Raw genomic sequence first — 27,947 nt, forward strand, 5'->3', positions numbered from 1 at the left:
ATAATTCCAAGACAAACAATGAATACAATTAAGAGGACTCTGTAAATTGCCAATGATAATACTTTTGCAAAATATCTTGAGGTTTTCTAAATTGACATTCATCAACAAGGTGAAGAAAATATTTCACAAATTGAGGAATATTCTTAATAATCATATCATTGTCAAAGTTTACCATCTGTGCATAATAAACTCCATAAGTTTGTTCCAATAAACTTGCTTGTTCCCAGAAACCTTGATAGAAAAATCCACCACTCGGCAATATTTCCAAAACTGCCAATTTTCTTGGTGCGAATCTAGAATTGTAAAAAGCTGCTCCATGTGGTCCAAATATTGCCTTTACATTGGCAAAGAATTTTACAATTTCACTCAAATTGGCGAAATCTCTGCTATCAAATGTCACCAATTCTTCATTCAAATTTCGTTTCAGCAATTCCACTTTTAAATGTTCCAAAACAGCATCCTCATTAAGTATCATTCTTCCTCCATTTTGACTGTCGCCATTACTTCTTGTAAAGTAGACAATTTTCTTTCTATCTTTGAATGGAATATCGAATGACAAGTTCAATTGAAAAAGTATTTCATTTGAAATTCGTTGAGTGGTGAATGGATGAACGAGTGGACTTCTGCAGGAGTAGATTACTTTCTTGGCATAAATTGCACGTTTATGGAAATGATTGTGTGCAATAATTTGATAAATTTCATTGACAAATTGGTTGGTAGGCTCTTTTCCAGCAAGTATTGAAGATTTTCTTCCTGCTGTCTCAGAATTTTCCAATGTTGCTTGTCCCCATACTACAGTAACTCTATCCAGAAAGTGTTGGAAACTGAACGAATCTGGACTTGTTGAAATAATCAAAGAATCGACCGATTCATATGTTTGCAACGGAGTTGGATTCGTTTTTAGAAATTTTAAATGAGAATTCGATTGACCAACACAATTATTCTCACTCCATTCATCACTGTCAACAATTGGATCAATATAAACATTATTAAAAACTAAAATTTGACCATTGATTGATGGGTAAATTGCCCATTCATTATCTGGACTCCATTTCATTAGAATAGAATCTCTAGATTGTTCCATCCATATTTTCTTTTGCTTTTCATTGAAAAATTTAGGAGCTTTGATTTTGAATGAGTGGTAGATTAGTTCAATTCCTTTTTCTATATTCGAATCTTGATTTTGTAAACATGGAGCTGAGAATTTGTACATTCCACTTTGACAATCCTCAATTTTAATTGGCATCCACTGCGAAATGGTCAATTCTTGATAATCTACATCTTTTTCCAGCTCAAAATTCGTTTCTTCTAGTTTCGTATTCCACAGAAATTCATCACTTTCATAAAATAGGTCAGCATGTTTTGTCGAGTTGGATGGTGTTGGTGTAATCTTTCGTAATATCCTCAACAAAATCATTGTTGTCAACATGAACATCACAACACATATTAAAACTGCCAATTTAATTCTTCCATAACTTTTTGATGGACTGCTGACAGGTACATTGTAGATTGGAAGAGAGTAATGGTGAAGAGCTTGCTGTGCCATAGGTTGTGGTAGTTTTTTTTCGTTCTATTTCTTCTACTAAACCTTTCATCATGTCAATGAGACTTGACATTTGGCGTTTGAAAAGTGAAATATTGGTTTAGTAGGTGCGACAAAAAAGACGAACACAAATTCCAAACTCAGTCAATGGTTCCTATCAAGTAAATACTGTTCTTCTTTCCCAGAGATAAAATTTTAAACTATTTACCAGTTGAGTAGTTTGTAGAATAGAAGAAGATGAAACTCCAAAAACTTTACAGCATCATGTCAACATGACTTTCTTACTATTGCTAATTGCAATTTTCATTGGAGAATTCTCATTATGAAATTGGAGTTTATTTTTCATCTCAAATTTTATTGTAATCATCCAATTTATGATTCAAAATGTTTTTCTCAAGAAGAGAGGTAGATTTCGAAGAATTATCTGAAAATTACAAATTCGATTGAATAAATTCACCAAATTTTCTAATGAAAATTTCAGGATTTCTTAATAAGCCAATAGCTCTGTTTCTTCCCTTTTCGGTCATAATGTCCGCAGCTTTTTGTCCTTTAACCTCAATGATTTCCTTCTTTCCAATTAGACCATTAATACTTCCCAAACTCAATTCAAATTTTCCTGATTTTTCCTTATTTTTTAACATTGAGGCAGTTGAGGAAAATTGTGGAGCTACCTTTTTGATTTGCTGAATGAAATTTGACATTTTGACAATATTTGTACCAACAGTGATACCTTCTCTGACTGCTGAACCTGCCAATTTTTCGTATGGAAGATCTGTCACATCACCAAGTGAGAAAATATTTGGATGGTTGACAGTTTGATAGAAATCATTAACTTGAATGAAACCTTGAGAATTTCTTGCAATATGACTTCCTTCCAACCATTCAGTATTTGGAATCATGCCTCCACACCAAAATATCATACTTGCTTTTGGAAGTTCAATAACTTGTTCACTAGTCAATTCTGCATTTGGAATATTCGGTTTTAAAACAATTTCCTTCTTAATCAATGGATTAGTTTCCTCCCCAGACGAAACCAATTGAGAAACATCCTTATAAAAAGCTCTCTTTCCCATAAAAACTTCAACTCCATTCTTCACCAAATGGTTATAGATATAATTGTGTGCAGTTTCAGAATTTGATCGATCTCTCAACAACTTTCTACTATGAACGAGAGTTATTTTGAATGGTTCCAATCCGTGCTTTCCTCTCCATTGATTGACATCAATTAATTCACCTGCCAATTGAATTCCCAAAGCTCCTCCTCCAACAATGACAACATGATCATTTTCCTTAGAGGTAATCTTGTCATAGAATTGATGAAATTCGTGTAATCTTGATTGAGGAGTGACAGATTCAATCTTTTCAATGTTTGCCTTAATATAGTCTGTCTTGTATCTGCAGCCATTTGCCAAGATTAGGTAATCGTATTCGATAGTTTCTTCTCCCTTAATGGAATTTCCATCCAATTGTTGAATTGTAATCTTGGAATGCTCGGTATCGAGTTTGGAAGCTTGGGAATGACTAATCATTTTGACAGAATATCCATTTCTCTTGTCAAAAGTCTTTTCAAGTTCATCCAACAAGACATGTGAATTTTCATGATGATATTCTTGTGGATTGACCATATAACGTAAAGTAAAGATAGATGACTCGGTGAAATTCTTCTTTTCAATCAATGTAATGTTAAATGTTTGACTTTTGGCAACAAAATGTGAGGTCAAAGTTGATAGAACTGATAATCCAGCAACTCCTCCTCCAACAATAACTACTCTTGGTTGTGTACTCATGATGATGATGTATTCTTGATGTTTGAATATTTGTTTTTGAATTGGAAACAATGTTGAGCTATGTGAAAGTGCGTTCTTAAAGAATTTAACATAATGGAGGAGGAATTTGCGCATATTTAAAGTTATTACCCCAATAATAACAATAGTGGGCCAAGGAGATCGTCATTATTAAATCACGCAATTCCTTGGTTACAAGGTTCACTCTTGTTTTAAATATCCTTCATTTTGTCCAATCGTCTTTTTTGTTATAATTTCAAAAATGGTAATTTTCAAACTCTGTAATTTTAATGAGTATTCTTTGATGATGAAAATTGTGGAATGATATTAAATACCATAGACAACGTTGGCCTTCTCAATGATTTGCATTTGAACATCTCTCACTGCCTTGAAATTAACATAATCTGGTGTGAAAACAAATCGAGAGAAGGTATCTCCCAAATTCATAACCACCTGTCTCATCATTAATTCAAAACAATCCTTGACCATGCTATTTTCAATTCCAAGTTTTGATAGGGAATTTAAATCCAATAGCTCACAATTTGATTCGTCCAATTTCTTACATTTTTCATAGAGTTGAATGAATGCAGTTCTACTCTTTGATGGAATGTTAACTTCCATTTCTGCTCCAGTTTTGATGTACTTTTGGTAGATTCGGTCAGCAAAGAAGACTAATCCTCCAAGATTTTCACCAGATACCACATCTGTACTTGCTTTAATGTCAGAGAAGAGGAATAAATTTTCAGAGCTGAATTCCTTTTCACAAAAGTTTGCAAATAATTCATATCCTTCCTCAGATTCCAAAGTATTGTAAAGTTCTTGATTCATAATTTCATCGTTTTGCTTCTTTTGTTCTTCCTTTTTGGTTCTACGTTGTCTGAACTTGTAGACAAGAGCAACAATGAGTGCATAACCACCAAATACTAAAATATAGGAAATGACATAGAGTACTTCAAAGATGAAGGAAATTGAATCAAATGTCAAGGCAAGTTTGAACATGGCCAAACTCTCAAATCTGTAAGACAAGCTGCTCAATCCAATAACTTGATTCAAGATGAGTAAAATGAAGGAAATAATATAAATGAACATTTCCATTCTGAAATAGAGAGGTCCATCCATTGAGGTAAACCAATGGAATGCTGTTAATAAAATATTCTTATTGAGCTTCTTCTTTTCATTGATGTTTTCAGCATTATCAAGACTGAAAGTACTGGTAGGTTGTGAAAAGTTTACAGCTCTTCTTCTATTCTTCTTTTGATCAACTTCTTTCTTTGATGAGAGAATCATGTCAAGGATGGCGACAGCTGTAATAATCACACCAAATGTCAAAATACAAACTGTATAAGAAACTGAAACAATGTAGGTATACTGTAATGAATCTAGAACTCCAGTTCTTCTCAAAATGACCCAAATAACCCAATAGACAACATTGACAGCAGCAAATATACCAATCAATGAATAGAATAACACTTGTGAGGTTGCATACTTCAATGCTTTCAAAATTGTTGTACTTTGAGCTTGCGTTCTATTATCAGAGAGTTTCTTGTAGAGTAGTTTCATGAATTGGAATCTAAAAACTTGCATGACGTAACAGAAAATGGCTGTTAAATTGAGGGTGTTTACAATAATCATGACAATATTTGCAATGATATTGGCAGCAGCATCTCCACTTTCCCACATTTGACTATTTGCAGAATTCAATTGATCCACTAGAACAGATCTTTGTACAATATAAATCAATGTACATTCCACAATTAATGCTATCAATCCAACATAAGGAGTAAGCAATCTAGAGCTCACAGGTTGAGACTTTCTCAAAACAATCAATCCAATCAAAATTGCACTTGCTGCAATCAAATAAATAATACCAAATGATATTTGGGCATAGTATAATGATGAAACTTGATCCTTGAGTTGAACGGTAAATGTTGTTGTCTTGGATTCAAGGAAAGTTGTAAACATGGTTGTGTGAGAACAAGCACATTCAATTGAGTTAGATGAAACTCTATGCAATGAACATCCATAACTGCTCCACATTTTGAGTTTCTCATCCCAATACTTGCAATGATACGTACTGTTGGTAACAGTCGAATTGGAGATTATTGAGCTTGGAATAGTGGCAGCATTGAATGAAAGAATAAGAGGTGAATCTAAATTATCCAAAACCAAGACATCTGTCTTTTTCATGAATTTGAAATCAGTAACAGAGGAGCTGAGGGTCATGTTACTAACTGAAGCATCATAATTTGTGTTCTTTGAATAAACTATCATTGTTGCTCCACAAGTCATTGAATAGGTGCCATATTTGGACATCACTGATGTCAAATTCATAGAAACCTTGCTTTCAGTATCAGAAACGCTTTGCAAATTACTAGTTGGAGTTGGCACATTGAAACTAGAAACTGTAATATTAATGAGAGAAGATTTGTATGAACTTGTTGGTAAATCGGTTGAAGTAGAACTAACAACAGTTGGGATAGTTCCATAATAAATCAGAACAGTGACAAGACTAGCTGTCGATTTGGTTTTTTCAGAATCATATGAAGTAGAGAAGCAGTTTGAAATAACTTGAATTGTTTTGGAGATATCTGCACTGGAGAGGGATGATTTCACATAGCCATACAGAGCAAGTTCACTCAAATAAATGTCTGTCAAATTTGAAACAAATGAATCCACTTTGTTGATGACTAGACTGACGGTATCAGCTGTTAGTGTTTCATTATTGGATGTTAGTGTTTCCAAGCTTGATAAAGATGATGAAGGGTTCTTTGGATCAATTACTACATTAGAAATGAGGGCAGAGACCAATGATGACGATGCTGAACTTGTTGTAAAGGTTTGATCTACAGAGGCACCTAATAGCGACTCTCCACTCAAAGATTTTACAACTTCAATGTATTGCTCTTGAGTTCCATTAAATGGAGAGACTGTTACATTTGCTGATGCTTCAGTTTCCACATTTCCGAGGGCGTCCTTGACAAAGACAACCAGTGAGATTGTTTCTGTTGTTTCTAAAATACTTCTTGATTTGGTGGAAGAGCTTTCCGACCTAATGTAAGGTAAATAAGATGAGAAGGTAGTGTTGAGACTGTATTCAGTCAATCTAACAGACTCTGCCTTTGATTTATCATAATAACCAAATGCATATTTGAGTGGCAATAGTTCAGGTGATGTTGCAACCCATTCAGAAACCTGAATTGTAAACTTGTCATTCATTGAAATACCAGAGATTGGAGAAACGCTAACAAGATTGGAAACACGTGTTGGAGGACTTGCAGAGGAGATAATTTGAATTTGAACAGAAGAGCTAATGTTTTGCTGCTTGCTATTGATAACTGTGAATGTGAACAAGACAGTCTCATTCAAATAGTTGGATGGAATGCTTGCTTGAATTGGAACTGATGGAGAAAATGATAATAGGTTAGTATTATCATATTTGGCCAAGACTGAACCTGACCTTTTGTAAGAGAATACTCCTGCACTAACTTTCCATTCATAGGAAACCAAAGTTGAGCAATTTTTTCCACAACCTAAAAAGTATCTAATAGTAGTTGTGTTCAGAGTGATACTGTTAATAACAGTTGAAATGGTTTGATCTTGAGTACCTGAAACTAGAACAGATGGTAAACCAAAGCTTCCCAAAGTTGGCTCATTCAATTCATACTTGACTACTAATTTGAATTGTTGCAGGTTGGATTTTCTGCTTTGGAATGGTTGAATATTAGCAATGGATGCATTTGCAATGAAAGTGTAATTGCCTGCTTGAGTAACATCAGTTAATGTAGAGTTGATTAACAAACGATTGGATTCCACATAGAAAACCACATTTTGTCCATCACATTCAACACATGACCAGGTGTAGGAAATATTTGGACTTTGGCTTAATACTTGATCTATTAATTGAATTTCCACACTGACAGTCTTGTTATCAAATTCCAAATAGACAACCTCTTCATATTTTGTAATGTTAATTTGGAATGGACTAATATTCACTGAACAATCCTTATTGGTGAATCCTTCAACACAAGAACAGTAATTTGGTGATACACATTGTCCCTTTCCTGAGCAAACACTCGATTCGTTGAACAAGGTACCAAAGCAATTGTGCAATTCACATGTTTGGCCATAATATCCTGGTTGACATGTGCAGTTATCTGGAACAAAGCATGAACCATGACTTGAGCAAACGTTGGTATCATTAAAAAGAATTCCAAAGCAATTATGATTTGAACAATCAAATGAAAAATATCCTTCTTGGCATGAACAGTTATTTGGACTCAGACAAGTTCCATGTTTGAAACAAACATTTGAAGAATTCTTATGAACTCCAAAGCAATCATGTTCAGAACATTCAGGTCCATAATACCCAGCTTCACAGAAGCAATTATTTGGAGATAAACATTGTCCATGAGTGGAACAAACATTAGAATTGTTAAATAAAGTGCCATAGCATTGGTGAGCTTCACACTGATATCCATAATATCCTGGTTGACATGTACAATTATTTGGAACTGGACATGAACCATGGCCACTACAAACATTCATTGTATCATTGAATAAATGGCCATAACATTCATGGTTGGAACAATCAAATGAAAAATAACCGGTCTGACATGAACAATTATTTGGACTCTAACAAGTTCCATGCTGGAAGCACACATTCGAAGAATTCTTATGAACTCCAAAGCAATCATGTTCAGAACATTCAGCTCCATAATATCCAGCTTCACAGAAGCAATTATTTGGAGATAAACATTGTCCATGAGTGGAACAAACACTTGAACTATTGAATAGAGTACCATAACAGTTGTGCAATTCACATGTTTGCCCATAATATCCAGCTTGACATGTGCAGATATTTGGTGAGTCACATGAACCGTGAGATGAGCAAGTACTACTATTTAAATGTTCCACTCCAAAGCAATTGTACAATCCACAATCAGATCCATAGAAAGGAACTAAACAACTACAATTATTATAGGCTGTACATGATCCTCGTCCTGAACAGACAGTTGAGGAATTCCTAGAAGCACCATAACAATCATAAATTTCACAATTCTATTTTCATCACATGTACAATTATTGAATGAATGACATTGACCGTGTGAGGAACAAATATTTGGATTGTTTGAGAGAACTCCATTACAAATATTAATTTCACAGAATTTGCCAGTATGTTGCTCATCACACTGACAAGTATCGAATGCTGTACAATTACCAAATCCAGTACACACATTTGTTTCATTTTTCAATATTCCACTACATTCGAATAATTCACAATCTTCTCCATAATAACCCTCTTGACAGGTACAATTTTCTGGTGAAGAACATGATCCATGTCCTGAACAAACCATTGAAGAATTATTGATAATTCCATTACACATATAATTTTCACAATTATCTCCAAAGTATAACTCTGGACAAGTGCAATTATTCTTTGAATCACATGATCCTACTCGAGAGCATACATTTGGTTGATCGAATCTAATTCCACCACAGTCATAGTACTGGCATTCAGATCCATATCTTCCTGCTTGACAATTACTACATGTATTTGGTGAAGAACATGTTCCAAATCCACTGCAAACATTTGGATCACTTGGTGCAAGGCCATTACAATAATACAATTCACAAAATGTTCCTGAATATCCTGTTTGACATGAGCAAGTATTTGGACCAGTACATGTTCCACGACCATTGCAAACAGTACCAACTTGAGAATAGAGAATACTATTGCAATAGTAATTTGAACACGTACTTCCTGAATATCCAGAATAGCATGAGCAACTATCTCGAGCATTACATGATCCATGTCCACTACAAGCACTCGATCCATATAATCCATAACAGAGATATTCATTACACTGAGAACCAGACCAAGTGTAGGTCAGTGAATTTCCAAAATACTGATTGGCTGTCCAGCAAACTTCCTTCTGGGCACCATAGAGTACCAAATTACCATCTGATATTATCATTGATGATGTTGATGTTGATGGAATAAACAACTCACTCCATCATAACAATTCAATAGAAACTTACCTGATTGCATGACTAATCTGAAAGGGGCTGTACCAGAGGTGCATGCAGAAGAAATTGTCTTTAAAACACCTCCCTGGTCTCGTATCTCAAGAGTGCCATCCAATGACAATACTAAATTATACGGAGCTGTTCCTTGTCCATTAGTATCAGATGCCCAATAGGCAACCAATCCAGGTTTATAAAGCACCAAATTGCCATCCACTTGTTGTTTCAATTGGTAAATTCCATTCGATGAGTAAATAGAATTTGATTGATAGAGGTTGTTGGTTCCACCCGATGAATACAGAGTGTTACCACTTGTTGAATCCACACAATAGCAATTATTTGACCCAGCACAGAAGCCATGTCCACCGCATGAGTTCAAATCTGTGGCCGAATAGCCATAACATGTATTGACAGCCAAAACTGAGAGTTGTTGTTGATGGTTGTGAAAACATGTCTGTACCACAAATGCAAAGACAAAATAGAGAAATAATGTGGAAGGTGCTTGGTGTTGCATGTTTTTTTTGTTGTGTTGTTGGTAAAATTAATGTTCCTGGCAGATGACATGTCTGAAACTCAATTTGTTTCTGGTGACACTTTCTTGAAGATGGATGACACTTCAGACAACAGGTCCTTTTAGCCAAATTGTGTTACTGTTTTGCAAGTATGCACATGTACACTACCATCTGTGTAATGAAATAAATTTCATTATTTGGTCAACGGACAGTTCACTGAAGATCAGCTGAAGGATTTGAAGAGGCCTTTTCAGCTGGTAGTGTTACTTGACTTGTTGGATATGTTTCTAATTCCGATAATCAGTTTGATGGATTCAAATATTAATAAGCACCCGATGAAGGAAAATCCTTTTTGATGATTATTTTTATTTTTTTGTGTTTTTGAGTGTTAATTTTTTTAACGGTAACAATTTTAAAAATATGAAAGAACAACCAAAGGTGCTGCTCACTCTTGAATGATAATACTTCATCAGAATCATCATTGGATTGTTCTCTGCATTTTGGATGAATTTTAGAAACATCTTCCGGTGAGGAAACATCATTTTGTTAAGAGTTAGTTGGTATTGAAAAAGAAGAAGAATATATTATGATGATTATCAAACGATTTACGGAAGATGGAGGAGGATTACTGTTAGGAAATAGAGGAAAATTAATAAATTATCTGATGATGATGATGATGAATATTATCCGTAGTGATTGAGGAATTATCAGATAATATTACAACATAATAATAATAATAATAACAATATTTCCAACAAGAAGGAAGATTATATTATCAGAACCATTGTAGATGGAAACAATGCAAAGGTCTACGAAAAATTACTGACTATTCTAGCTCAGATAATACATATCAGATTCTTCCTTAAATTATTTGGAATTCACTGAAACCAGAAATATTCAATCATTATTGAATAGGAGTTGTTATATCACTTACTAATTTTGGTAAAAGACATTCCACAATTGAAATGTACACACTGAATAATAACTGAAAAGATTCTAAACACAAATTACAATTATTGAATTATGGAAGAGGTGAATTTTGAGAGGAAACTAAATTGTTTGTACTTGATATTGTCGACAATAGTTCAGAAGTTGATTCATTATTCACCACTGATTGATCAATTGGATAGGCCATTTGTGAATTCTTGATAGAAGGCCTTCTGCTAGATTTCTCTTCCTTCTTCTCATCCCTCATTCCTTTCCATGTACATTTCATCAATTCATAACATTTCATCACTCTATCAGTTATTCGATCTCCGTACATTATTCTAAACGATTCCTCATTCAAGGTAATGTAAGTACACGAACTGATGAGTGTTATCAAACTGGTATCGAGAAAGATATTTCTTGTAATTCCCCAAAATAATCCTAAAATGTCATAACCAAGAATGAATGTGAACAAGTTCAGGAAACAAACAATCAAGACACCAATTGACAAGATGGAAACAAGGAGAATAAACTTGGTGAAACGATATTCGAGAATTCCAGCATTCGAATCTCGTTTTCTCAAAGTTAAAAAGATTTTGAATCCATAAAACATAAAACCAATGACAAATGTCAATAAAAATAATGGAACTGAAGCTCCAAGTACAATCCATGCATAACCATAATCTGAAACTGTGGCGTAAACTATTCCAGAAATAATCAAAACTAAAATGACTCCCAAATAGAAAGCAATTAAAATTGCCTTATTAAGTTTGGACAAACCTTTGGATCCTTGGTCTTTCCTTGTGGATATGTCAATCACGTGTGACCATGAAATAACCAATGAACTGTAGGCACAAACAACAAAGACTGCGGAGATTCCTCGGAATAATCCAGAAAAGTAGCGATCATTGAAATCTTTGGTTTGGGAAAAGTTAAAAACAAATCGGAAAAGATTTTCTAAGCCACCACATAGACAACTCATACTTAACATGATTGGAGGATGCATGACAATGTCAAAAAAGTGTTTCATCGTCTTTCTAAATTTGGAAAATAAAGCTGCTCCAGAAAAGGAAATATCTCTCATGGCCATTTGTCTAAATTTCTTAATTCTCTCAATCAACCTTGGTAGAAGAATAGCCCAAACAATGAACATGAACAATCCCTCGAAAATTATAAAGAAAATCCACTGAACAGCTCTATAACTCAATGGAATAAAGAATAAATGATAAGCATCATTACAGTAGAAAGCAAACGAAAGTGAATTTGGATTTTGGTAATTACACCAACATAGAACAGGTAAGTGAAAAGGTCCTTGTCTTTTCAAATCAGCCAAATCTTCCCTAGAAATGCTATTGAAAAAGGAAAACATTTCGTATAGAGAAACATATTTCGTATTCACAGTTTCGTTTCGACTTTTCTTATAATCTCCCAATTTTCCAACAAAGAACGGAGTAGTCAACATTTCATAATCAAACAATGGCAAATCCACCATCTCCTCTCCAGTATTACATTGTCGTTTCAGAACCATTGTAAACTCAATCTCTGAAAATATTTGATTCACATCAAAACATGTTCCATTATTGTAAATCTCCACAAATTCACCTCTATTTTCCATATGTTTACAATAAAGACAAGCATTCACAGCCGAATCCACCTGATCCAATTGTTCAATATTAGTCAAGTTCAGTAAAACTTGATTCATCTTGTTACAAAGAAGATCAGAACAAGAATTAATATCAAACTCTCCTAAAAGTTGAAATCTTTGCGAAAAACTTGCGTTTGTTGAACAATATTCAAAAATTGTCGAGTCGAGTGAAAATAATCTTGGAAAATAGGATTGACTGACAGGTGGCAGACGCATTACTTCATCGACAGCCACAAGAACATGATCAAGTTGTGGTAGCTGTCCTAGATGTTGTGTTTCGAAAGTTTGGCTTGTTGAGCTGTAACTGTCACTGATCAAGAGTGAAATGATTAACAGGACAAGTGTCAATGCAAATCGTGACATTTTTTTAAATTATGAAAAAGTTCGGTTTGACCTTTCGGATATGTTAGCGAGATCAAAGAATCCAAATGCCAAAACTTGGCAAGACGAAACTTGCAATTTTCATGGACACAAAAGTTTTTCTTCATGAAAAGTTGAGTCAGCTCAACTACTACATTGTGGACTGTGTGGTGAAACTAATTGTATTCTAATCTAAAGTTATTCGAAAGTTTCGAATAGTTACAATTAGAAGAACACAGAATAATCTTTGTAAGAATTCGAAATAGCATTTATTTACATTTCTGCAAATTTTCTCCTTTTCGTTCTCATCCAAATTTAGAAACATGATTATTTCAAATTTTACAATTTTGGAAATTTACATTAAGGTCATGTTTCTTCAATTGTAAACTTTCTCCATTCATTTCAGATAACAAACGAAATAAATTCGAATAGTTTGTTATCAATTCCTTTCCAATAACAAAAAAAAACAAAATGAAAAAACAAATCATTGCAATCGCATTAATTCTCCTCTTGGCTTCAGTCTTTGTCTTGGCAGGTGACGTTGACAGTACAAGTGATAGCTCAGATTCTGTTGCTACCACCAAACCAGCAGAAATTCCAGTTGGTGAAAATTCTGAGAAGAAACAAGACGAAAGTTCTAAAAAGGAAAATCACAAGAGAGACGAAACTAATGGAAAAGACGACTTTAAGGAAACCAAGTTTGATGAAGATAAGAAGAAGGATTCTGAAGAGAAGAAATCAGACGAAACTCATAAGAAATGCAAACTCGTTTGTGTTAAATTCAAGACTGAAAAGGGAAAGTGTTTGAAACACGAAATGAAAGATCAAGAAAAGGTTTGCATCAAACACAAGACAGAAGGTGAAGGTACATGTTTAGAATACAAGCATTCCAAAAGTTGTGAAAAGTATTCGAAACCAACCAAGAAATGTATCAAGCACAAGAGCGAGAAAGTTTGTCAAAAGAAGAAAACTGAAAAGGTCTGCGATGAATATACCACCAAAAAAGTTTGTACTCGTCATGCTACTGAATGCGACCAATACACCACCAAGAAGAAATGCGAAACAGTTTCGTCCACAGATTCGTATTCCAAAAGTGGAAAATCTTGTAAGAATGTCAAAGTTTGTGCAAAGGAAAAGAAGGTCTGCAAGCACTACAAGAAGGAACAAGTTTGTAAGAAACATAAGAAAGTTTCCAAATGTATCAAATTCAAGACTGAGAAGAAATGCATCAAGCACGAGCAAACCAAGAAGAAATGTTTAAAGTTTAAGAAATTGAAGAAATGTATTAGAAAGTCAAAGGGAAAGAAGGTTTGCATCAAGCATAAACTTGTCGGTGGTAAGAAGGTCTGTAAGGAATATGAAAAGAAGAAAGTTTGTGAAAAGAAAGCTTGTGAAAAGAAGGAAGCAGATTCCTATTTAATGTAGACGAAAGGTCAGCGAAAGTTCTGCAATTTTTGTAAATTTTGCACGATATGAAATTGTGTGTGATTCATACGAGTGAGTTCCATCAATAAATTTTGTAAACACATTTCCAAAAATAGCAAATTTATATATAGAAAATATTTAAAACAATTAGAATTTGAAATTATTCTAAATATCTAAATAAAAAATCCAATTCCAATAAACCTCTTCCAAAGCACATAATAATCAAGTCAGCAATCAAATATTTCTTCTTTCCAATTTCCACAACTTCGTCTCTAATATCATTAACAATAAGACTCAGAATAGATTCGCCTTCTTTTCTCATAGTGACAACTCTATACGATTCCACTAGCATTTGAGGATCAAGCTCTAAATTTTCCTTATCCATCAGACCTTTCTCCAACAATTGGCTGACGATAGAGTTTGCATTGAATGGCAACCATTTTTTGATTACTTCAAAAGATGAGGCAGTATGCCCTAAGGAGGTATGTTCAAATTTCAATCGGCATTCAAGGGAGCTTAGGAAATCAGAGAACTTGCACTTGAGAGAGCGATCAGGTTTTTGGAGCATTACGTGAACCGGAAAGTCAAATGCCAATTGACCATTCTTGCTCAATTCTGAGGGATCCAACAAGATATGGAAATCACCAAAAGAAAAATACTCTGCATATCTGCTTGCGCCCAAAGGTGGTTCCAATTGGAACAAACAATCTTGAGAATCATTATTGTTGAGAGCTTCTTTCAATGAGGAATTCATCTCGAATTTAGAAAAACTCTTCCATGCAATATGAGACAAATAATTGACCGTAATTGATTCGTACTCTCTTCTCTTGATAACATTGGGAAATCTAGCACCAAGGTCCTTCAATTGAGAATAAACCTTACGTGTTAGAGGTAGGTCAATTGAATGAGTTTCTAATACCAAGGAACAAACATAAATATCGTCTGAAGATATGTACATAGTCTTTGAAACCTTGTCAAGAAACACATCTCCTGCTTTAAAGCAAATATCTCCAATCCAGATTTTCTTGATAATTGCATGAGTTGTCTTATCATAAAGAAACATATAGGTACTATCCCTCAAAACAAGATAATGATCCAATTCACCAACAAAACGCAACCAACACTGAAATTTGACTCGTTGTTCACAATTTGAGAAGTTTCTACCAGTGAATAATCTGAGCTCTGATGTTTTGTCCTCAGTTCTAGTATTAATCCACAATGCATCTCTATTAGAATCATAGGTTATAGAATATGTGTTTTCTAACCTCAAAGTATCAACAAAGTATTTGTGTTGTAAAGTACTTCCATCCAAAACATGAATCTGTCTATCATTCGAAAGAATGACTTCATTTCTGGGAAGTGAATATTCCAACAAATCAGCTTCCAGATTTGTAATTCCCAAATTCCTTCTTTGCAAAACGGTGAATTTCCCATTGGGATCGATTTTAGCCTTCACCAAGTCCTACACGATTAAATCATCTGGACTTTCGTCTGGAGGATTCTCCTGAACAATACACATTGGATAGAATGCAATAAGATCACCCAAATCACACCGATGAATAAATTTCTTACTGTCCATGTCGAAGACATGCAGAAAACAATTCGAGTTTGGTCTATCACTACTTTCGGAAACTATTATCAATCGTTTCTTCATGTGGATTCTAAGGTCGAGGGTTGTCTCGATTTCTATTTGAAAAGTGTTCAGGTGAGATAGAAAAGCCTTCTCCAAGCATAGAAGAGTTGGAGTGGAAAGTTTCTTCTCCAACCATAAATGTGTGAAATGTTTCTCCAAGATTCCATCAATGAAAACTAAACGGACTGGTGCGTGAGAGTCAAGGCTTTTTTCAATGTTTCTGTATTTAGCTTTAGGTTCGTAATCATTCACCTCAAAGATATGCTTTGTTTTCATTTTTTTTGTATTCGAAACTAGCCTTTATTTCTGCCTCTTTCAGTTTCACAATACGAATCACAAACAAGCCTTCGTTTTAAATTGAATGAGAAACTAACATGGCAGGATGTTCCGTTATGGAAACATGGAAATATTGGGATGAACTAATCACACAACATTGATCACTAAACTTGCCTAATTGAATCGAATATAATCACTCCATAGTATGCACTAATAAATTCTTCCTAATCCTCGTAAATGTCATTGTGGAAACTAAATACTTCTTTTTCGATAGCCAATGCCAATAAATCCATTAATAAATATTCCTTATTATTAAAGATCACCACATTCTTCCTGAACTTTTTCAAAACCTTTAGCAAGTCTCCAAAATTAGGTGACAATGTAATATTTCTATAAACGTCCAATAACTTTCCAGAATCGAGCTCAAGAGTTTGTGGATCAATTAATGAATTATTATTTAAAGATTTGTACATTTCTTGCAAGTTAAATTTGATCTCTTTTGTATAATAATCATTTTCAAGACCCACACTAACGCATGGTTTTAAAGTGTCCAGAAAATCTGATAATTTACATTTGACAGTGAACTCTTGTGGTACACAAAGATACACTGGGAAATCTGTCAAATTCTTTCCGTTTTGTTGCAAATCTGATTGCAATACTGCTAAATGGTAATCATCGGGACTAATTGAGTTTGCACCAATAATGTGAACTTGATCAATTGGCAAATAATCGGATAAATACTCTAAATCTGGTTTGATATTTTGCAATGCAATAGTAAAATCTATAGATTTTAGCTCGTCAACTACTTGCTTAAGGTCACAATCCACAAACTCGGAAATTACTGAAACATCCTTAAACCCCTTAAATTCTACAAGTTGTTTAAATCCAAAGTTCATATTTGCTAGAAAGCTCACAACGTTTGGCACATTATTTTCCCTCACAATCACTTGGGGTAACTTTGCTCCAAGTCTTTCCAATTGCAAACATATTTCCTCACCCAAAGGTTTATCTATAGAGTAAGTGTCTAATTTCAATTCTAATTGATACACTTGCTCCTTACCACATGAAAATATGGTTTTAGAAACTCTATCGTATGCGTAAGCCTCCATCAGTACATCATCTCCAATTTTTTTGATAACCATGTGACTGGATTTGTCAATTAGATACAGACCGTCCTCATATCTAAGGACATGAAACTTATCAAGCTCCATTTCAAACATTAATTCCACCATCCCAATACGATCATCTTGTTCTACAGAAAATAATATTTCACTCTTTGCAAAGGTTGGACCATAATATTTTCTCACATAATGCTCCGAACTATGGCCATTACCAAACACTAACAAATAATCAGAATGGGGATAATAACGAACAACATATTGTGCGTCATCATCAATAAATGTATACTTGAACACCAAGCTATCTCCATCAAATACTAGAATTTTTCCAAAGTTCACAACCATTAACTCATTTCTAGGTCCAATAAATTCCAAATTTGCACAAGTAAAGCTATCTGCATCCATTACTGGTTCTACTTCTTTCATAATTGGGAACTTCTGATCTGGATCAAGTAGAATTTTCATCAAACAATAATCTTGCGAAATAGTATACAAGATTTCTTTCCCATCACCATTTTCTACAATGTGCATTGCTATCACATTTCCATGGAAATGATTAATATCATATAGAACATTTCCACTCTCTAAACAAACAATAAGAATTGAAGCCTTGTTGTTGGCGGCAAGTAGCCACCTTTTGGTGGGATGTATTGTTATGGATGGTATGCCATAGTCTTCTTCCGATAATTTAAAGGTTTTAAGAGTGATGAGACTAGTCTCTTCCAAACAAGTTATTGTTGGAGTGTGGAGTTTCTCCCGAAGCATTGAATTCGTATAATGATTCTCCACTCCATCAAGAAATACCAATCTTGTGAGATTTTCAGAGTCATCATTCTCTTCATCATGAAGGCTTTCAATTTTCTTCTTTTTTAATTTTGGTTCGTGTTCGCTGATAGTTTCTTCAAGAAGCCTTGATTTCATTTTTTTGTAAAATATTTCCATTCCATTTAGGTAATTAATGGATGTTAATGTTTGATTGATGGACCATTTAAACAAGCTTTACCAATTACTGTTAAATAATAAATTGAACTATTCATCATTCTCAGAGTCATAAAAAGTTTCAGTTTGGAATTGTATCAATTCTCTTTTTCCACTAGCTTGTGCCATGACTAATAAATCTACCAATAAATATTCCGTCTTGTTGATTGTTACAATATGTTCCTTGAGTTCTTGATTAACCTGGAGCAAAGTACTAAACTGAGGTTTAGTTGCTACATTTCTGTAAGATTTTAATAATATGGTAGGGTTGAGCTCTAAAGAAATTTGAGAAATTAATGAATTATTCTTTAAAGCTTCGTACACTTCTTGCAACTTGAACTTGAACTCTTTGGTATCGTCATCCCTTTTAAGTTTCACACTAATGCATGGTTTTAGAGTGCCAAGGAAATCTGATAATTTACATTTAAATATATTCTTTTCTCGAATAACTAAGATTGGAAAATCTGTTAAATACTGTCCATTTTGATGCAAATCTGATAGTAATACTCCTATACAATACTTATCGCACCGAACTGAGTGACCACCAATAAGAAACACTTCGTCGTTTGGAAATTTGGTTGGAAAAAGGCCCTTTAAATCTTCCTGTACAATTGTTTTAAAACTAAAAGAGAAATCATAATGTACACCTCTAACCTTGTCAAGTCTAACAGGCTTGTTTTCAATTATTTCATAATACTCAGAAATTAGTGATTGGTTCGCAACCCCTTCAAATTGAAGTTCAGCGAACGGCTTTGGTTCCGACCTCATTTGTTTCAAAAAGCTCACTGCATTTGGTGTATTGCTTTCCTTAACAATTACTCGAGGTAAATTTAATCCAAGTTTTTCCAATTTTAAACAAACATCCTCTTCCAAAGGTTTATCAATAGAGTAAGTGTCTAATTGTAATTCTAATTGATAGACTTTCCTCTCCCTAGTATATCCAAATATTGTTTTTGAAGCTCTATCGTAAGAATAGTTTTCTATCAGCAAATCAGTCTCAATTTTTTGGAGAAGTAAATGGTTTGATTTTTCGATAAGAAACAAGTCGTCTTCTACTCTCATTACGTAAAACTTATCAAGCTCCATTTCGAACAGTAATTCCGCAAGCCCAATACTATCATCCAGGTCAACGTACATTACCATTTCACTTTCTGAAAAGTTTGGTCCATAGTATTTCCTTAACACATGTTCCGGGTAATTATTAGAAAATACGAATAATTGATCATGAATTGGATTATAATGAGTGTAGTATGTTCGATACAATTCACTTTCACTTGCAAACTTCGTCTTCACGAAAAATTCACCGTCAAATACTAATAATTGGTTTGTAAAACCCACAAATAACTCATTCCTAGATTCAATAAATTTCAAATCTGTAATATCACCAAACTGTAAGAATGATCTATGGTTCAAAATTGGTAAATCCCTCTCTGTATCAAGTTTGATTTTTAGTACTTCTCTATGGCTATACAAGAAGACAATATCATTATCCCCATGCTCACTCTCCACAATACACATTCCATAAACATCATTATCAATTTCTAATCTAAAACTGTGCAATGTTACTCCACTCTCCAAACTGATAATTTTAAAACCAATATGATCAGAATCATCTTTTAAACAAGTAACAACAAGCAACCATTGCTTTTTTTGATGTATTTGAATGCATGATATTCCATCCGATATTTCAAATGTTCTACGAACAACAAGTTTAGCCCCCTCCAAACAAGTCATCGTGGATGGATTGCAAAGTTTCTTACAAAGCAATGAATTCATATAATGTTTCTCAATTCCATCAAGAAACACCAATCGGGTGCGATCGTCATCATTATTTAGATGATCTTCAATCTTCTTCTTTTTTAATTTTGGTTCATACTCGTATTGACCATCATTCATTTCCTCATCATTGTGTGATTTCATTTTTTAAATAATTTACAATTAATTCTTCATCATCAATAATATATTTTCATCAATTTTTCTGAGCATCGGAATGCACACACTCTTTCATGGGAACCATCATCCTTACAAATTGTTGAAAAAGATGTTGTTGTGTCGCCTCTTTAATTTATTGTAAATTCCGTTTAATAATTTGCCCAAAAAAGTCGTCCAGCAAAAAACACTCGACACCTCTTTGTGTTGTATCGACTTGGCTTCACTTTAAGGCTTAAAAAACAACACGTTGCGTCGAGTTTACAATTTTTTTATGGCGCGCAACTTCACTTTCGCGAGAAAATAAGCTTAAATTGATTGACGCTGTTGAATATTGGAGTTTTCATCTGCAAAAAAAATACAATAACCATGAGAGAAAAGTGGAAGAAGAAGCGTATGCGTAGACTTAAGAAAAAGAGAAGGAAGGTAAGTGAATATTCATAGTATGGTGTGGTTTCTTAAACTGTTATTTTAATATTATTATTACAGATGAAGCAACGTGCCAAGTAAATTAACTTGAATTGTTTTGCTCTTTCGTAAGAAGACTTGCACCTTTGTGCAACCAATTTTGTTCCGAGAGAATTTTCAATAAAAGTACAAAGTTTCGAAACGTAATTGTCCAGCTATTGTACAGAAAACTAATCGATAATTTTACAGCATGACGATGAGCCAATTTATCAAAATTTAGTAACCGAACAGCTGCAACGACGAAGTGTTGTCCAGAGACTGGGGAATATTTATGCTTTGCTTTAAATTACTGTGATGATACTATTTATCTGCACAAATTCATCAAGTAATGCTCCATCTTGTTACTTCACAACATCAAGTGCTCCGACTGCATTTCAAATTCCTTCCCAGCACAGCCAACAATAATTTCATTCTTTAAAGCCTAACGTTCATTACGCTCAAGTTTATTTAATGTAAAGTTTCATCTTCTGGTTGAATTTCACTAGATACATCTTCACCAATGAAATTATCAGCATTTGCATTCAATTCTTCACTGGTCAAGACAGCAGATTCGTGATGCTTTGCAGAGAGGAGGTAAGTTTGTGTCATTCCCTTGCCCTTAACTTCAATCATTCTCTCTTCGAATGAAAAGCCCAAGTCATATACTCTCTCATAGGTAGACCGAGAAACTTGAATTCTTCCTGGCTTGGAATTTGATTCCATTCGAGAGGCTGTATTGATTGAATCACCCCATAAATCATAGGCAAACTTCTTACGTCCAATGACACCTGCTACAACTGGTCCAGTGTTGATACCAATTCTAATGTTAACTTGTTCTTCAAATCTTCCCTTTCTAAAGTTGGAATTGAAAGAACGAATCACTCCAAAGGTATCAATGGCAAACTTTAAGACTCTTTCAGGATGGTCTGATTGAGCATTCAAATCATGCAAACCACCTGCTGCAAAGTAAGCATCACCAATTGTCTTGATCTTTTCCAAATGATAACGATCTGTCAAATCGTCAAAGCCCATAACAATTTGATTCAACATTTGAACCAATTCATTAGGAGCTAATTTTGAAGATAAACTAGTAAATCCAACCATATCTGAGAAAAAGCAAGTGATATCAGCAAATTTCTCGGCAATCAATGATGTGCCATTTTTAAGTTTTGCTGCCACTGCTCCTGGTAGAATGTTCAATAATAAAGTTTCAGAGTTTTTCTTCTCCTCAGCAAGGAGAGCATTATGCTATATTATTGTAAGGTTTTAAGATGATTATTATAGAATAGAACATGTAAAAAAACTAATAAAAAGAAAACAAACCTTCTTTTCTGATGTAATATCCTTAATAAAGCATGTGATAATTGGTTTCTTCTCAAAGAGAGTTACAAAAATATTCATTTTGGCTGGGAATGTAGTTTGATTCTTTCTAATACATTCCACGTCAAAGGATTCACCCTTTGGATCAAATTCTGTGACAGTTTGTTTCATACTGTCTACAGCTTTTCTAATTTCATCATGATGTTGTGGACACAGGAGTGTAAACAGCAATTTACCAATTACATCTTCCTGTTGATTTCCAAACATTCTTTGAGCTGCTGGATTGAAAATTTCAATATCACCACGATGGCTACACAAAATGACGCCATCAACAGCAGCATTTAAGATATTTCTAACTTTGGCATCTTCTCCCCCAACATTTCTCTTCTTGACAAATAATCGAGATAGGGCACCATCGCTGAGAGAGTGATAAAGAGCATAATTTCTCAATTGTTCATTATTTTCAAATGTTTCAATTGATAAATAATTGAATAAGGACCTTAGAGAAAAGACATTCTTCCAGTGTATCCTTAAAAAGTAGTACATAATTACACAACCAATAAGGTTGACTGTAAATCCAACAATGGCCAAAGCTGTTATTTGAGTTACCATTGGAGTTGAGGATTTAACAGCAAAAATAAGTGAAAAGTCAATCAACTTGAACGATGCAGTATTAGCCAAAAAAGCAACTGCATAAAATTCTTGCAAGATAACAAGCAAGTCTTGATAGTTGGAAGTTTTGGTTGTTGCAACCAAATCTTCGATAATTCTTGAGGATTTGAGAATAGTATCCTGAACCATATAATCAATACCAAAATCACATTGTGTGTAATTGTCTGGTTTGTATCCTTTTGGAATGACCATGGCATTGTATATTGAAGAGACAGATTCAATTGTACAATTCAAATCCCCACGAATCATGTGATCAGTTTCTGGAAACATACCGACAACTAGAGTTTCGTACGCCTTAACAGCAGAACCATACATACACAAATTCCAAAAGTATCTCAATTTGAAAACAACATAGTCAAAGTTAGTCCTTAGCACTTTGATATCAGATTCTGCGAGTATGGGTATTTCATCTAGTCCATAATTGTTCAACATATTTGTGGAAGAATGATAGAATTGTTCTGCAACATTGAAAGACAATCGTTGTAAGAATGCCATTGCATCAAAACCATCTTCCATGGTAATGTAAGATTCAAAACTGTACTTGGAATTTCCAAGAGTTTCTTTAAGGAAAATACCCAAACTGACAGACACAGCAATCATTACAAAAATACCAATAATGATAAAGATATTCTTCGGTTTAAGAATGGAGGTCTTGGGAATATGAATAGAAACTTCATCACCAACTTTCTTACCAAGATCATGGAAGAGTTTACCAACTTCATTCTTTGACACATGGGTGTGAATTAGTTTGATTTGCTGTTTCATTGTAGAGAGTTCAAATCTACTATATAGCAGGTAAATTGTTGCATAAACCACATAGAACGCAAGAACAACAGATGTAAATATGGTAAAGGTGTCGTTAATTCTTAGGGCATCCTCCTTTGCAGAATCTGTAAAAACTCTGCAAAACTTTTGATAGGCATAAGTGATGGTTTCTTGATTTCTGTACATGAGCATAAACCCATAACTATTTAAACTATTCATTAATTGGTCGTCTCCACTGTTAACCATTTGATCAGAAAGCTTTACAAGAACATTGGTAATATCAGTAATGGTCACATTTTCTGCCATGGTTTCGTTGTAAAACTTGGTTTCCATTGTTGCATCTGATTGCATTTTTGGAACATAGAAAGGATAGTAAAATTCATGGTAATGTGAGTAAACTGATGGATTGAATTTGGCATCATAGGCCTTTTGTTGTAAATTAACCAAGATTTGTCTCAATTTTACAATGTTCTGTTTCAGCAATTTAGGGCTAAGGAACATTTCACTGGTCATTGTTTTTGGAATTGAAGAAGACGTGGAATTCATTAAATTTACAGTAGATTGATAGGCACGAACTGTTACCAACATATTTGACAATGCAGCTATTGGCGAACAAGCATCAATCACGTTAATAACATTCAATGTAACGACATCTGAAAAGTTGAGGGCAATTACGATACCAGCAATTAAAAAGGCAAATCCCAACCCAGCAAATAAGAAAAAGATGGTCATTTGAATATTTCTTGGTGCTGGCACAGAAAGCGCATTTCTAAATACCATTTCTCTCTTTTGTTCGCCAGAAACAGTATTTTCAATACCGTTGAAATTGTCAAAACTATCCTCAATACTACTCATTGTTTCATAATTCATTTGTGAAAAGGATTGAGGGTTTTCTACGGTAAAATTGATAGCATTAACGGAGGCTTGAATCAACTTTCTAGAGTTATCAACTGTCTCAGCTGTTCCAACAGAATTAGAGTCTGGATGTACTCTATTCTTTCTTGCTAGTTTGGCTTTGAAAGCAGCACCTCTTTTTTGGAAGTTACCTTCATCTTCCTCAAGAGTCATTGCTTCATTAAAGTATTCACTGGCAAGGTCCTTATTAAACTTGATATTCTCCAAATAGTTAGCATACATTCTCAAGACAGTCTTGTCGTTATAGTAGAGCGATAGTAAGCTGTTGAACATGTTATCACACTCCTCAATGAGAACGGCATTACGAGAAGCAATGCTTTCAATCTTTTCATAGTTCACTATCTCTTGCATTTGCTCCTTCCAAAAATGGCGATGGAGAGATGTAATCTCAAGCATGGATTTTTCAATCTTTGAAAAGGTAGCTTTAAGATCGATTGCATTCTTTTGTCCCCTTATTCCCTCAGTAGTAGAAGTTTCAACTTCTTTCAATCGTTGACCCAGTAAAAATCTCATGTACAAATTTGGTCGTTGCTTGATAGCCTTTTTAAGGAGAGCAAGTGCAAACGTGGACGCGTTCAATTCTTCTCCCATAAAGTAGGCAGCAATGCATGCAGAGCTGTTCAAAATGTTTTGGTCACTGAAACCCTTCTGAGAGGAAATAGCCCTGATGAATGAAATGATAAACATCAAGTCTGCATTTTCTTCTTCATCCTTTAGCATTACTTCCACTCCCATTGTAAACCTCATGTACATGTCCATCTTGGAAAGGTTTCCATCGTCCTCAAGCTGTTGATAAATATTAAGGGCCTCTCTTTCAATGTTTTTATCTTGAATTGCTGTAATAAACTTCTTTCTCAGCTTTTTTACAATGATTCTTGAGTATATTTCTGCAATGACGCCTCCTAGAATTCCAAGAAGAACCACCAAAGCAAGAGTCATCATTGATAACCCCACACCCATAACATTATCATTGGTTGGATTAGCCAAACTTGTCACGAGACCACCAATACTGGCACCAATACGAGCGCTTATTACCCCAGCCACTATTGAGTTCTCAAACCTTCTCATCATTGGGAAAATCTTGAATAGCAAGACTAATAATATGAAGGAACACACCAGATGCACAATCGATCTAATGAATGCATAGTTGGCTGGTATTAAAAAGTGTACAAGCATGCCCAAAATGTTGCAAATAACTCCCAAAAGAGGAAGAATGGCACTATCTCCGATCATTGGGGTTGTGCTTAAGGGATGAGAATTTGGAAGCATGATTACAGTCAGTAACGCCTCAACTTGTAAGAGGACAATGAATATTAAGGAGAGGGCCATCATGACAATGTTCCTCGTTTCAAAACATGTAACTGAATCAAATCTATTCAAATAGGATGTCGTAGTGGTCGTGGAGTTACTCAGCAGTGAACCAACAGCCACACTTGTAGATCCTTGTTGTTGCACCAAATTGTTGGTATTGTATCCATAGTCACAATCAACAAAGCTCGTGAAGATGTAGGTCATTGGTGCAGAGAGAATAAGGAGAGCAAACAAGGAAATGTGAAACACATACTTCACATAGGGAATAAACTTGGAAGTGGATCTCACAGCTCTAATGGTGAGTGCAAAGGCTCCAAGAGCGAAAAGCACGAAAAACATTGAAATACTAGCAAGAGCAATGGCTCCATCATATGGAATAAGATCCAACGATAAACTTGTTGTATAGTTCAATACTGTGAAAATCCAAGATCCCCAAACACCAAAGTTAAAGTGATGTGGACTCAGTAAGGGCATCCAAATAAAACTCCAAAACAAGAGAATGTATAATGTAAGGGTCATGACAAATGTACGTGTTCCATGTCTTCTTGATGTGTTTTGTGCAGTGAATACAAAGGAAAGAAATTCAGTTCTAACCTTGACTTGGAGAGAACTTGCCGACTCTGAGACAATGCTTTCAGAGTTTTGAGAACTATCCGAGCCAATAAAAGAGGCTCCAGCAATAGAACTTCTCATCTTGTTCTGATGATATTAACCGGAAAATCAAAATATCTATTACTAAGGCTTTAAAATTAAAGCCCAAGCAATCACTATTAAACAATGTTGTTGTATTGTTCTTGTTGTTCTTGGTGAAGGTGAAACCAAAATAACAATCGGTATTATCGTTAGAGTTGAACCGGTTTTTAAGGAAGGAGGAGAGGTAAGGCGTTTTTTTCTGTTCTGAAAACAAGTGGCGTATTATGGCGCGCAAGTTGTGTGGTTCAACAGCGAGTTTTGTGAGTGAAGTGTCAAGCTACTATTAGGGAAGGTTAATCGATACAGCTGTTCTCATCTCTTTTTGGCCTTCCTCTTCCATTAAGGGATGTCTTTTGTGGAATGGATTCTTGTTTTGTGGATCAAGTAAACTCCTCTTCTTTTGAAATACTATACAATTTATTGGTATTCTTCTTCTTCGACTTCAATATATTCAACCTCTTCACCTTCAGCAAGTGTGATTGGTTCTCCATTTTCGTCAACATACTCATACTCGACTTGTTCTTCCACTTCTTCCTGTTGTTGTTGTTGCTGTTGTGGAGTGTTAGCCGTTGTTGTCGGTTTTTGTGTTGGTGAAGATACCTCTGGTTTAATGTCGCTCTTCTTAATACTTGCTCTCGAGTTTCTGACATTTCTGGAATTTGGTGTTGAAGATCCTGATGAACCTGTATCGGAACTTTCAGTGGTGTTTGGACTAGTAGAAGCAATTGGAGCCAGTGGTTTCTTTGGATTGAACTCGACAGACATGTAATCTTGATCCAAGAAGAAGGTCTTGATAAAATCAATGTTAGAAGTAGATTGGGCCTTGTGTCTTTGAATAATTTCATTAATGTGGCTTCTTCTGGTTGGGAATGGCTTTCTGTATTGCTTTTGCTTATATCTCACAGCCTTGTTAGCATTAATGGCAGTCATTCTCACCAGTGGTCCCAAGTTCTTCTTATCCACAATCATTCCATCAAGGAGAGGTCCGAAAAGTGGAACTTCTGGCTTTGTATAAATTCTTACCCTAAATAAATATGTTTCCTTATGTCTTTGATATGGATAAACACAGATGTGAACAAAGTTAAATTGAGAAGGAATTGTCCATGGTTTGTAATCTCTGTCGTGCTCGCTCCAAACAATGTGGACAAAATCGTTACCGACGTGACGTTTCTTTTGGATTTGTTGCGAGTCATTGACCTTAGTTGGCATTCTTGTAACATCGTGGAAAATCACCTCAGTTGTTGCGTTTGAGTAATATGGAGCAGTATTACCAGTAGTCAAATTTTCATCTAAACCTCCCATAAAACCACCATGAGTTCTCATATCAGCATCCCAACCAAGAGATTGAACAAATTCCTTGTAGATTCTAGAGCCTGATGTTTCATCATTTTTCAAAATATCCTTTTGGGCTTCTTGTTGATTGGCAACATAGATGAGACCAACCTTGATGGTTTCTCTTTCAGTTAACTTGTCGAGTTGTTTAAGAGATCTGTAGAATCTACCGTTGGCATTTACCAAACTGAAAGAAGCTCTACTGGTACCAGAGAGGAAACCAATATTATTGAGGAGGGATCTAAATGCCTTATGTACAGATTTGGTTAAATTATCATTTTCATAATCTGGCTTCTTTGGAGCATGAGCTTCGTTGAAACCAAGTGCTGGTGTATCCT

General features: G+C 34.7%; 11 protein-coding genes across 11 annotated transcripts in view; 1 reads left to right on the top strand and 10 right to left on the bottom strand.

The window, feature by feature from the left end:
- Positions 1-28: 28 nt before the first annotated feature.
- Positions 29-1,546, bottom strand: NAEGRDRAFT_74129 (uncharacterized protein; the record flags this gene model as incomplete). Its single annotated transcript, XM_002670811.1, has 1 exon — positions 29-1,546. The coding sequence occupies one exon, from the start codon at positions 1,544-1,546 to the stop codon at positions 29-31; it is 1,518 nt and encodes a 505-aa protein (XP_002670857.1).
- A 428-nt stretch (positions 1,547-1,974) lies between these two features.
- On the bottom strand, positions 1,975-3,330 carry NAEGRDRAFT_74130 (uncharacterized protein; the record flags this gene model as incomplete). Its single annotated transcript, XM_002670812.1, has 1 exon — positions 1,975-3,330. One exon carries the CDS (start codon positions 3,328-3,330, stop codon positions 1,975-1,977), a length of 1,356 nt encoding a protein of 451 aa, XP_002670858.1.
- Positions 3,331-3,654: 324 nt separating this feature from the next.
- NAEGRDRAFT_74131 (uncharacterized protein) lies at positions 3,655-7,872 on the bottom strand (the record flags this gene model as incomplete). Its single annotated transcript, XM_002670813.1, has 1 exon — positions 3,655-7,872. One exon carries the CDS (start codon positions 7,870-7,872, stop codon positions 3,655-3,657), a length of 4,218 nt encoding a protein of 1,405 aa, XP_002670859.1.
- Positions 7,873-8,285: 413 nt separating this feature from the next.
- On the bottom strand, positions 8,286-9,865 carry NAEGRDRAFT_74132 (uncharacterized protein; the record flags this gene model as incomplete). Its single annotated transcript, XM_002670814.1, has 2 exons — positions 8,286-9,289; positions 9,367-9,865. The coding sequence occupies 2 exons, from the start codon at positions 9,863-9,865 to the stop codon at positions 8,286-8,288; spliced, it is 1,503 nt and encodes a 500-aa protein (XP_002670860.1).
- Positions 9,866-10,884: 1,019 nt separating this feature from the next.
- NAEGRDRAFT_74133 (uncharacterized protein) lies at positions 10,885-12,798 on the bottom strand (the record flags this gene model as incomplete). The annotated part of the gene is made up of 1 exon (XM_002670815.1): positions 10,885-12,798. The coding sequence occupies one exon, from the start codon at positions 12,796-12,798 to the stop codon at positions 10,885-10,887; it is 1,914 nt and encodes a 637-aa protein (XP_002670861.1).
- Positions 12,799-13,266: 468 nt separating this feature from the next.
- NAEGRDRAFT_53270 (uncharacterized protein) lies at positions 13,267-14,220 on the top strand (the record flags this gene model as incomplete). Its single annotated transcript, XM_002670764.1, has 1 exon — positions 13,267-14,220. One exon carries the CDS (start codon positions 13,267-13,269, stop codon positions 14,218-14,220), a length of 954 nt encoding a protein of 317 aa, XP_002670810.1.
- Positions 14,221-14,380: 160 nt separating this feature from the next.
- Positions 14,381-15,178, bottom strand: NAEGRDRAFT_74135 (uncharacterized protein; the record flags this gene model as incomplete). The annotated part of the gene is made up of 1 exon (XM_002670816.1): positions 14,381-15,178. One exon carries the CDS (start codon positions 15,176-15,178, stop codon positions 14,381-14,383), a length of 798 nt encoding a protein of 265 aa, XP_002670862.1.
- A 1,175-nt stretch (positions 15,179-16,353) lies between these two features.
- NAEGRDRAFT_53271 (uncharacterized protein) lies at positions 16,354-18,168 on the bottom strand (the record flags this gene model as incomplete). Its single annotated transcript, XM_002670817.1, has 1 exon — positions 16,354-18,168. One exon carries the CDS (start codon positions 18,166-18,168, stop codon positions 16,354-16,356), a length of 1,815 nt encoding a protein of 604 aa, XP_002670863.1.
- Positions 18,169-18,276: 108 nt separating this feature from the next.
- On the bottom strand, positions 18,277-20,145 carry NAEGRDRAFT_74137 (uncharacterized protein; the record flags this gene model as incomplete). The annotated part of the gene is made up of 1 exon (XM_002670818.1): positions 18,277-20,145. The coding sequence occupies one exon, from the start codon at positions 20,143-20,145 to the stop codon at positions 18,277-18,279; it is 1,869 nt and encodes a 622-aa protein (XP_002670864.1).
- A 924-nt stretch (positions 20,146-21,069) lies between these two features.
- Positions 21,070-26,277, bottom strand: NAEGRDRAFT_74138 (uncharacterized protein; the record flags this gene model as incomplete). Its single annotated transcript, XM_002670819.1, has 2 exons — positions 21,070-21,849; positions 21,925-26,277. The coding sequence occupies 2 exons, from the start codon at positions 26,275-26,277 to the stop codon at positions 21,070-21,072; spliced, it is 5,133 nt and encodes a 1,710-aa protein (XP_002670865.1).
- Positions 26,278-26,694: 417 nt separating this feature from the next.
- AM11 (uncharacterized protein) overlaps positions 26,695-27,947 on the bottom strand; it is a gene marked incomplete at its 3' end in the record, with an annotated part of 5,630 nt that continues 4,377 nt past the window's right edge. The window contains exon 4 of the mRNA XM_002670820.1: positions 26,695-27,945. Coding sequence (XP_002670866.1) covers positions 26,695-27,945 — 1,251 coding nt within the window. The remainder of the gene's footprint in view (positions 27,946-27,947) is intronic.

Source organism: Naegleria gruberi, assembly GCF_000004985.1.
Source record: "Naegleria gruberi genomic scaffold NAEGRscaffold_67, whole genome shotgun sequence".
In the NCBI taxonomy this organism is placed as follows: Eukaryota; Heterolobosea; class Eutetramitea; order Acrasida; family Naegleriidae; genus Naegleria; species Naegleria gruberi.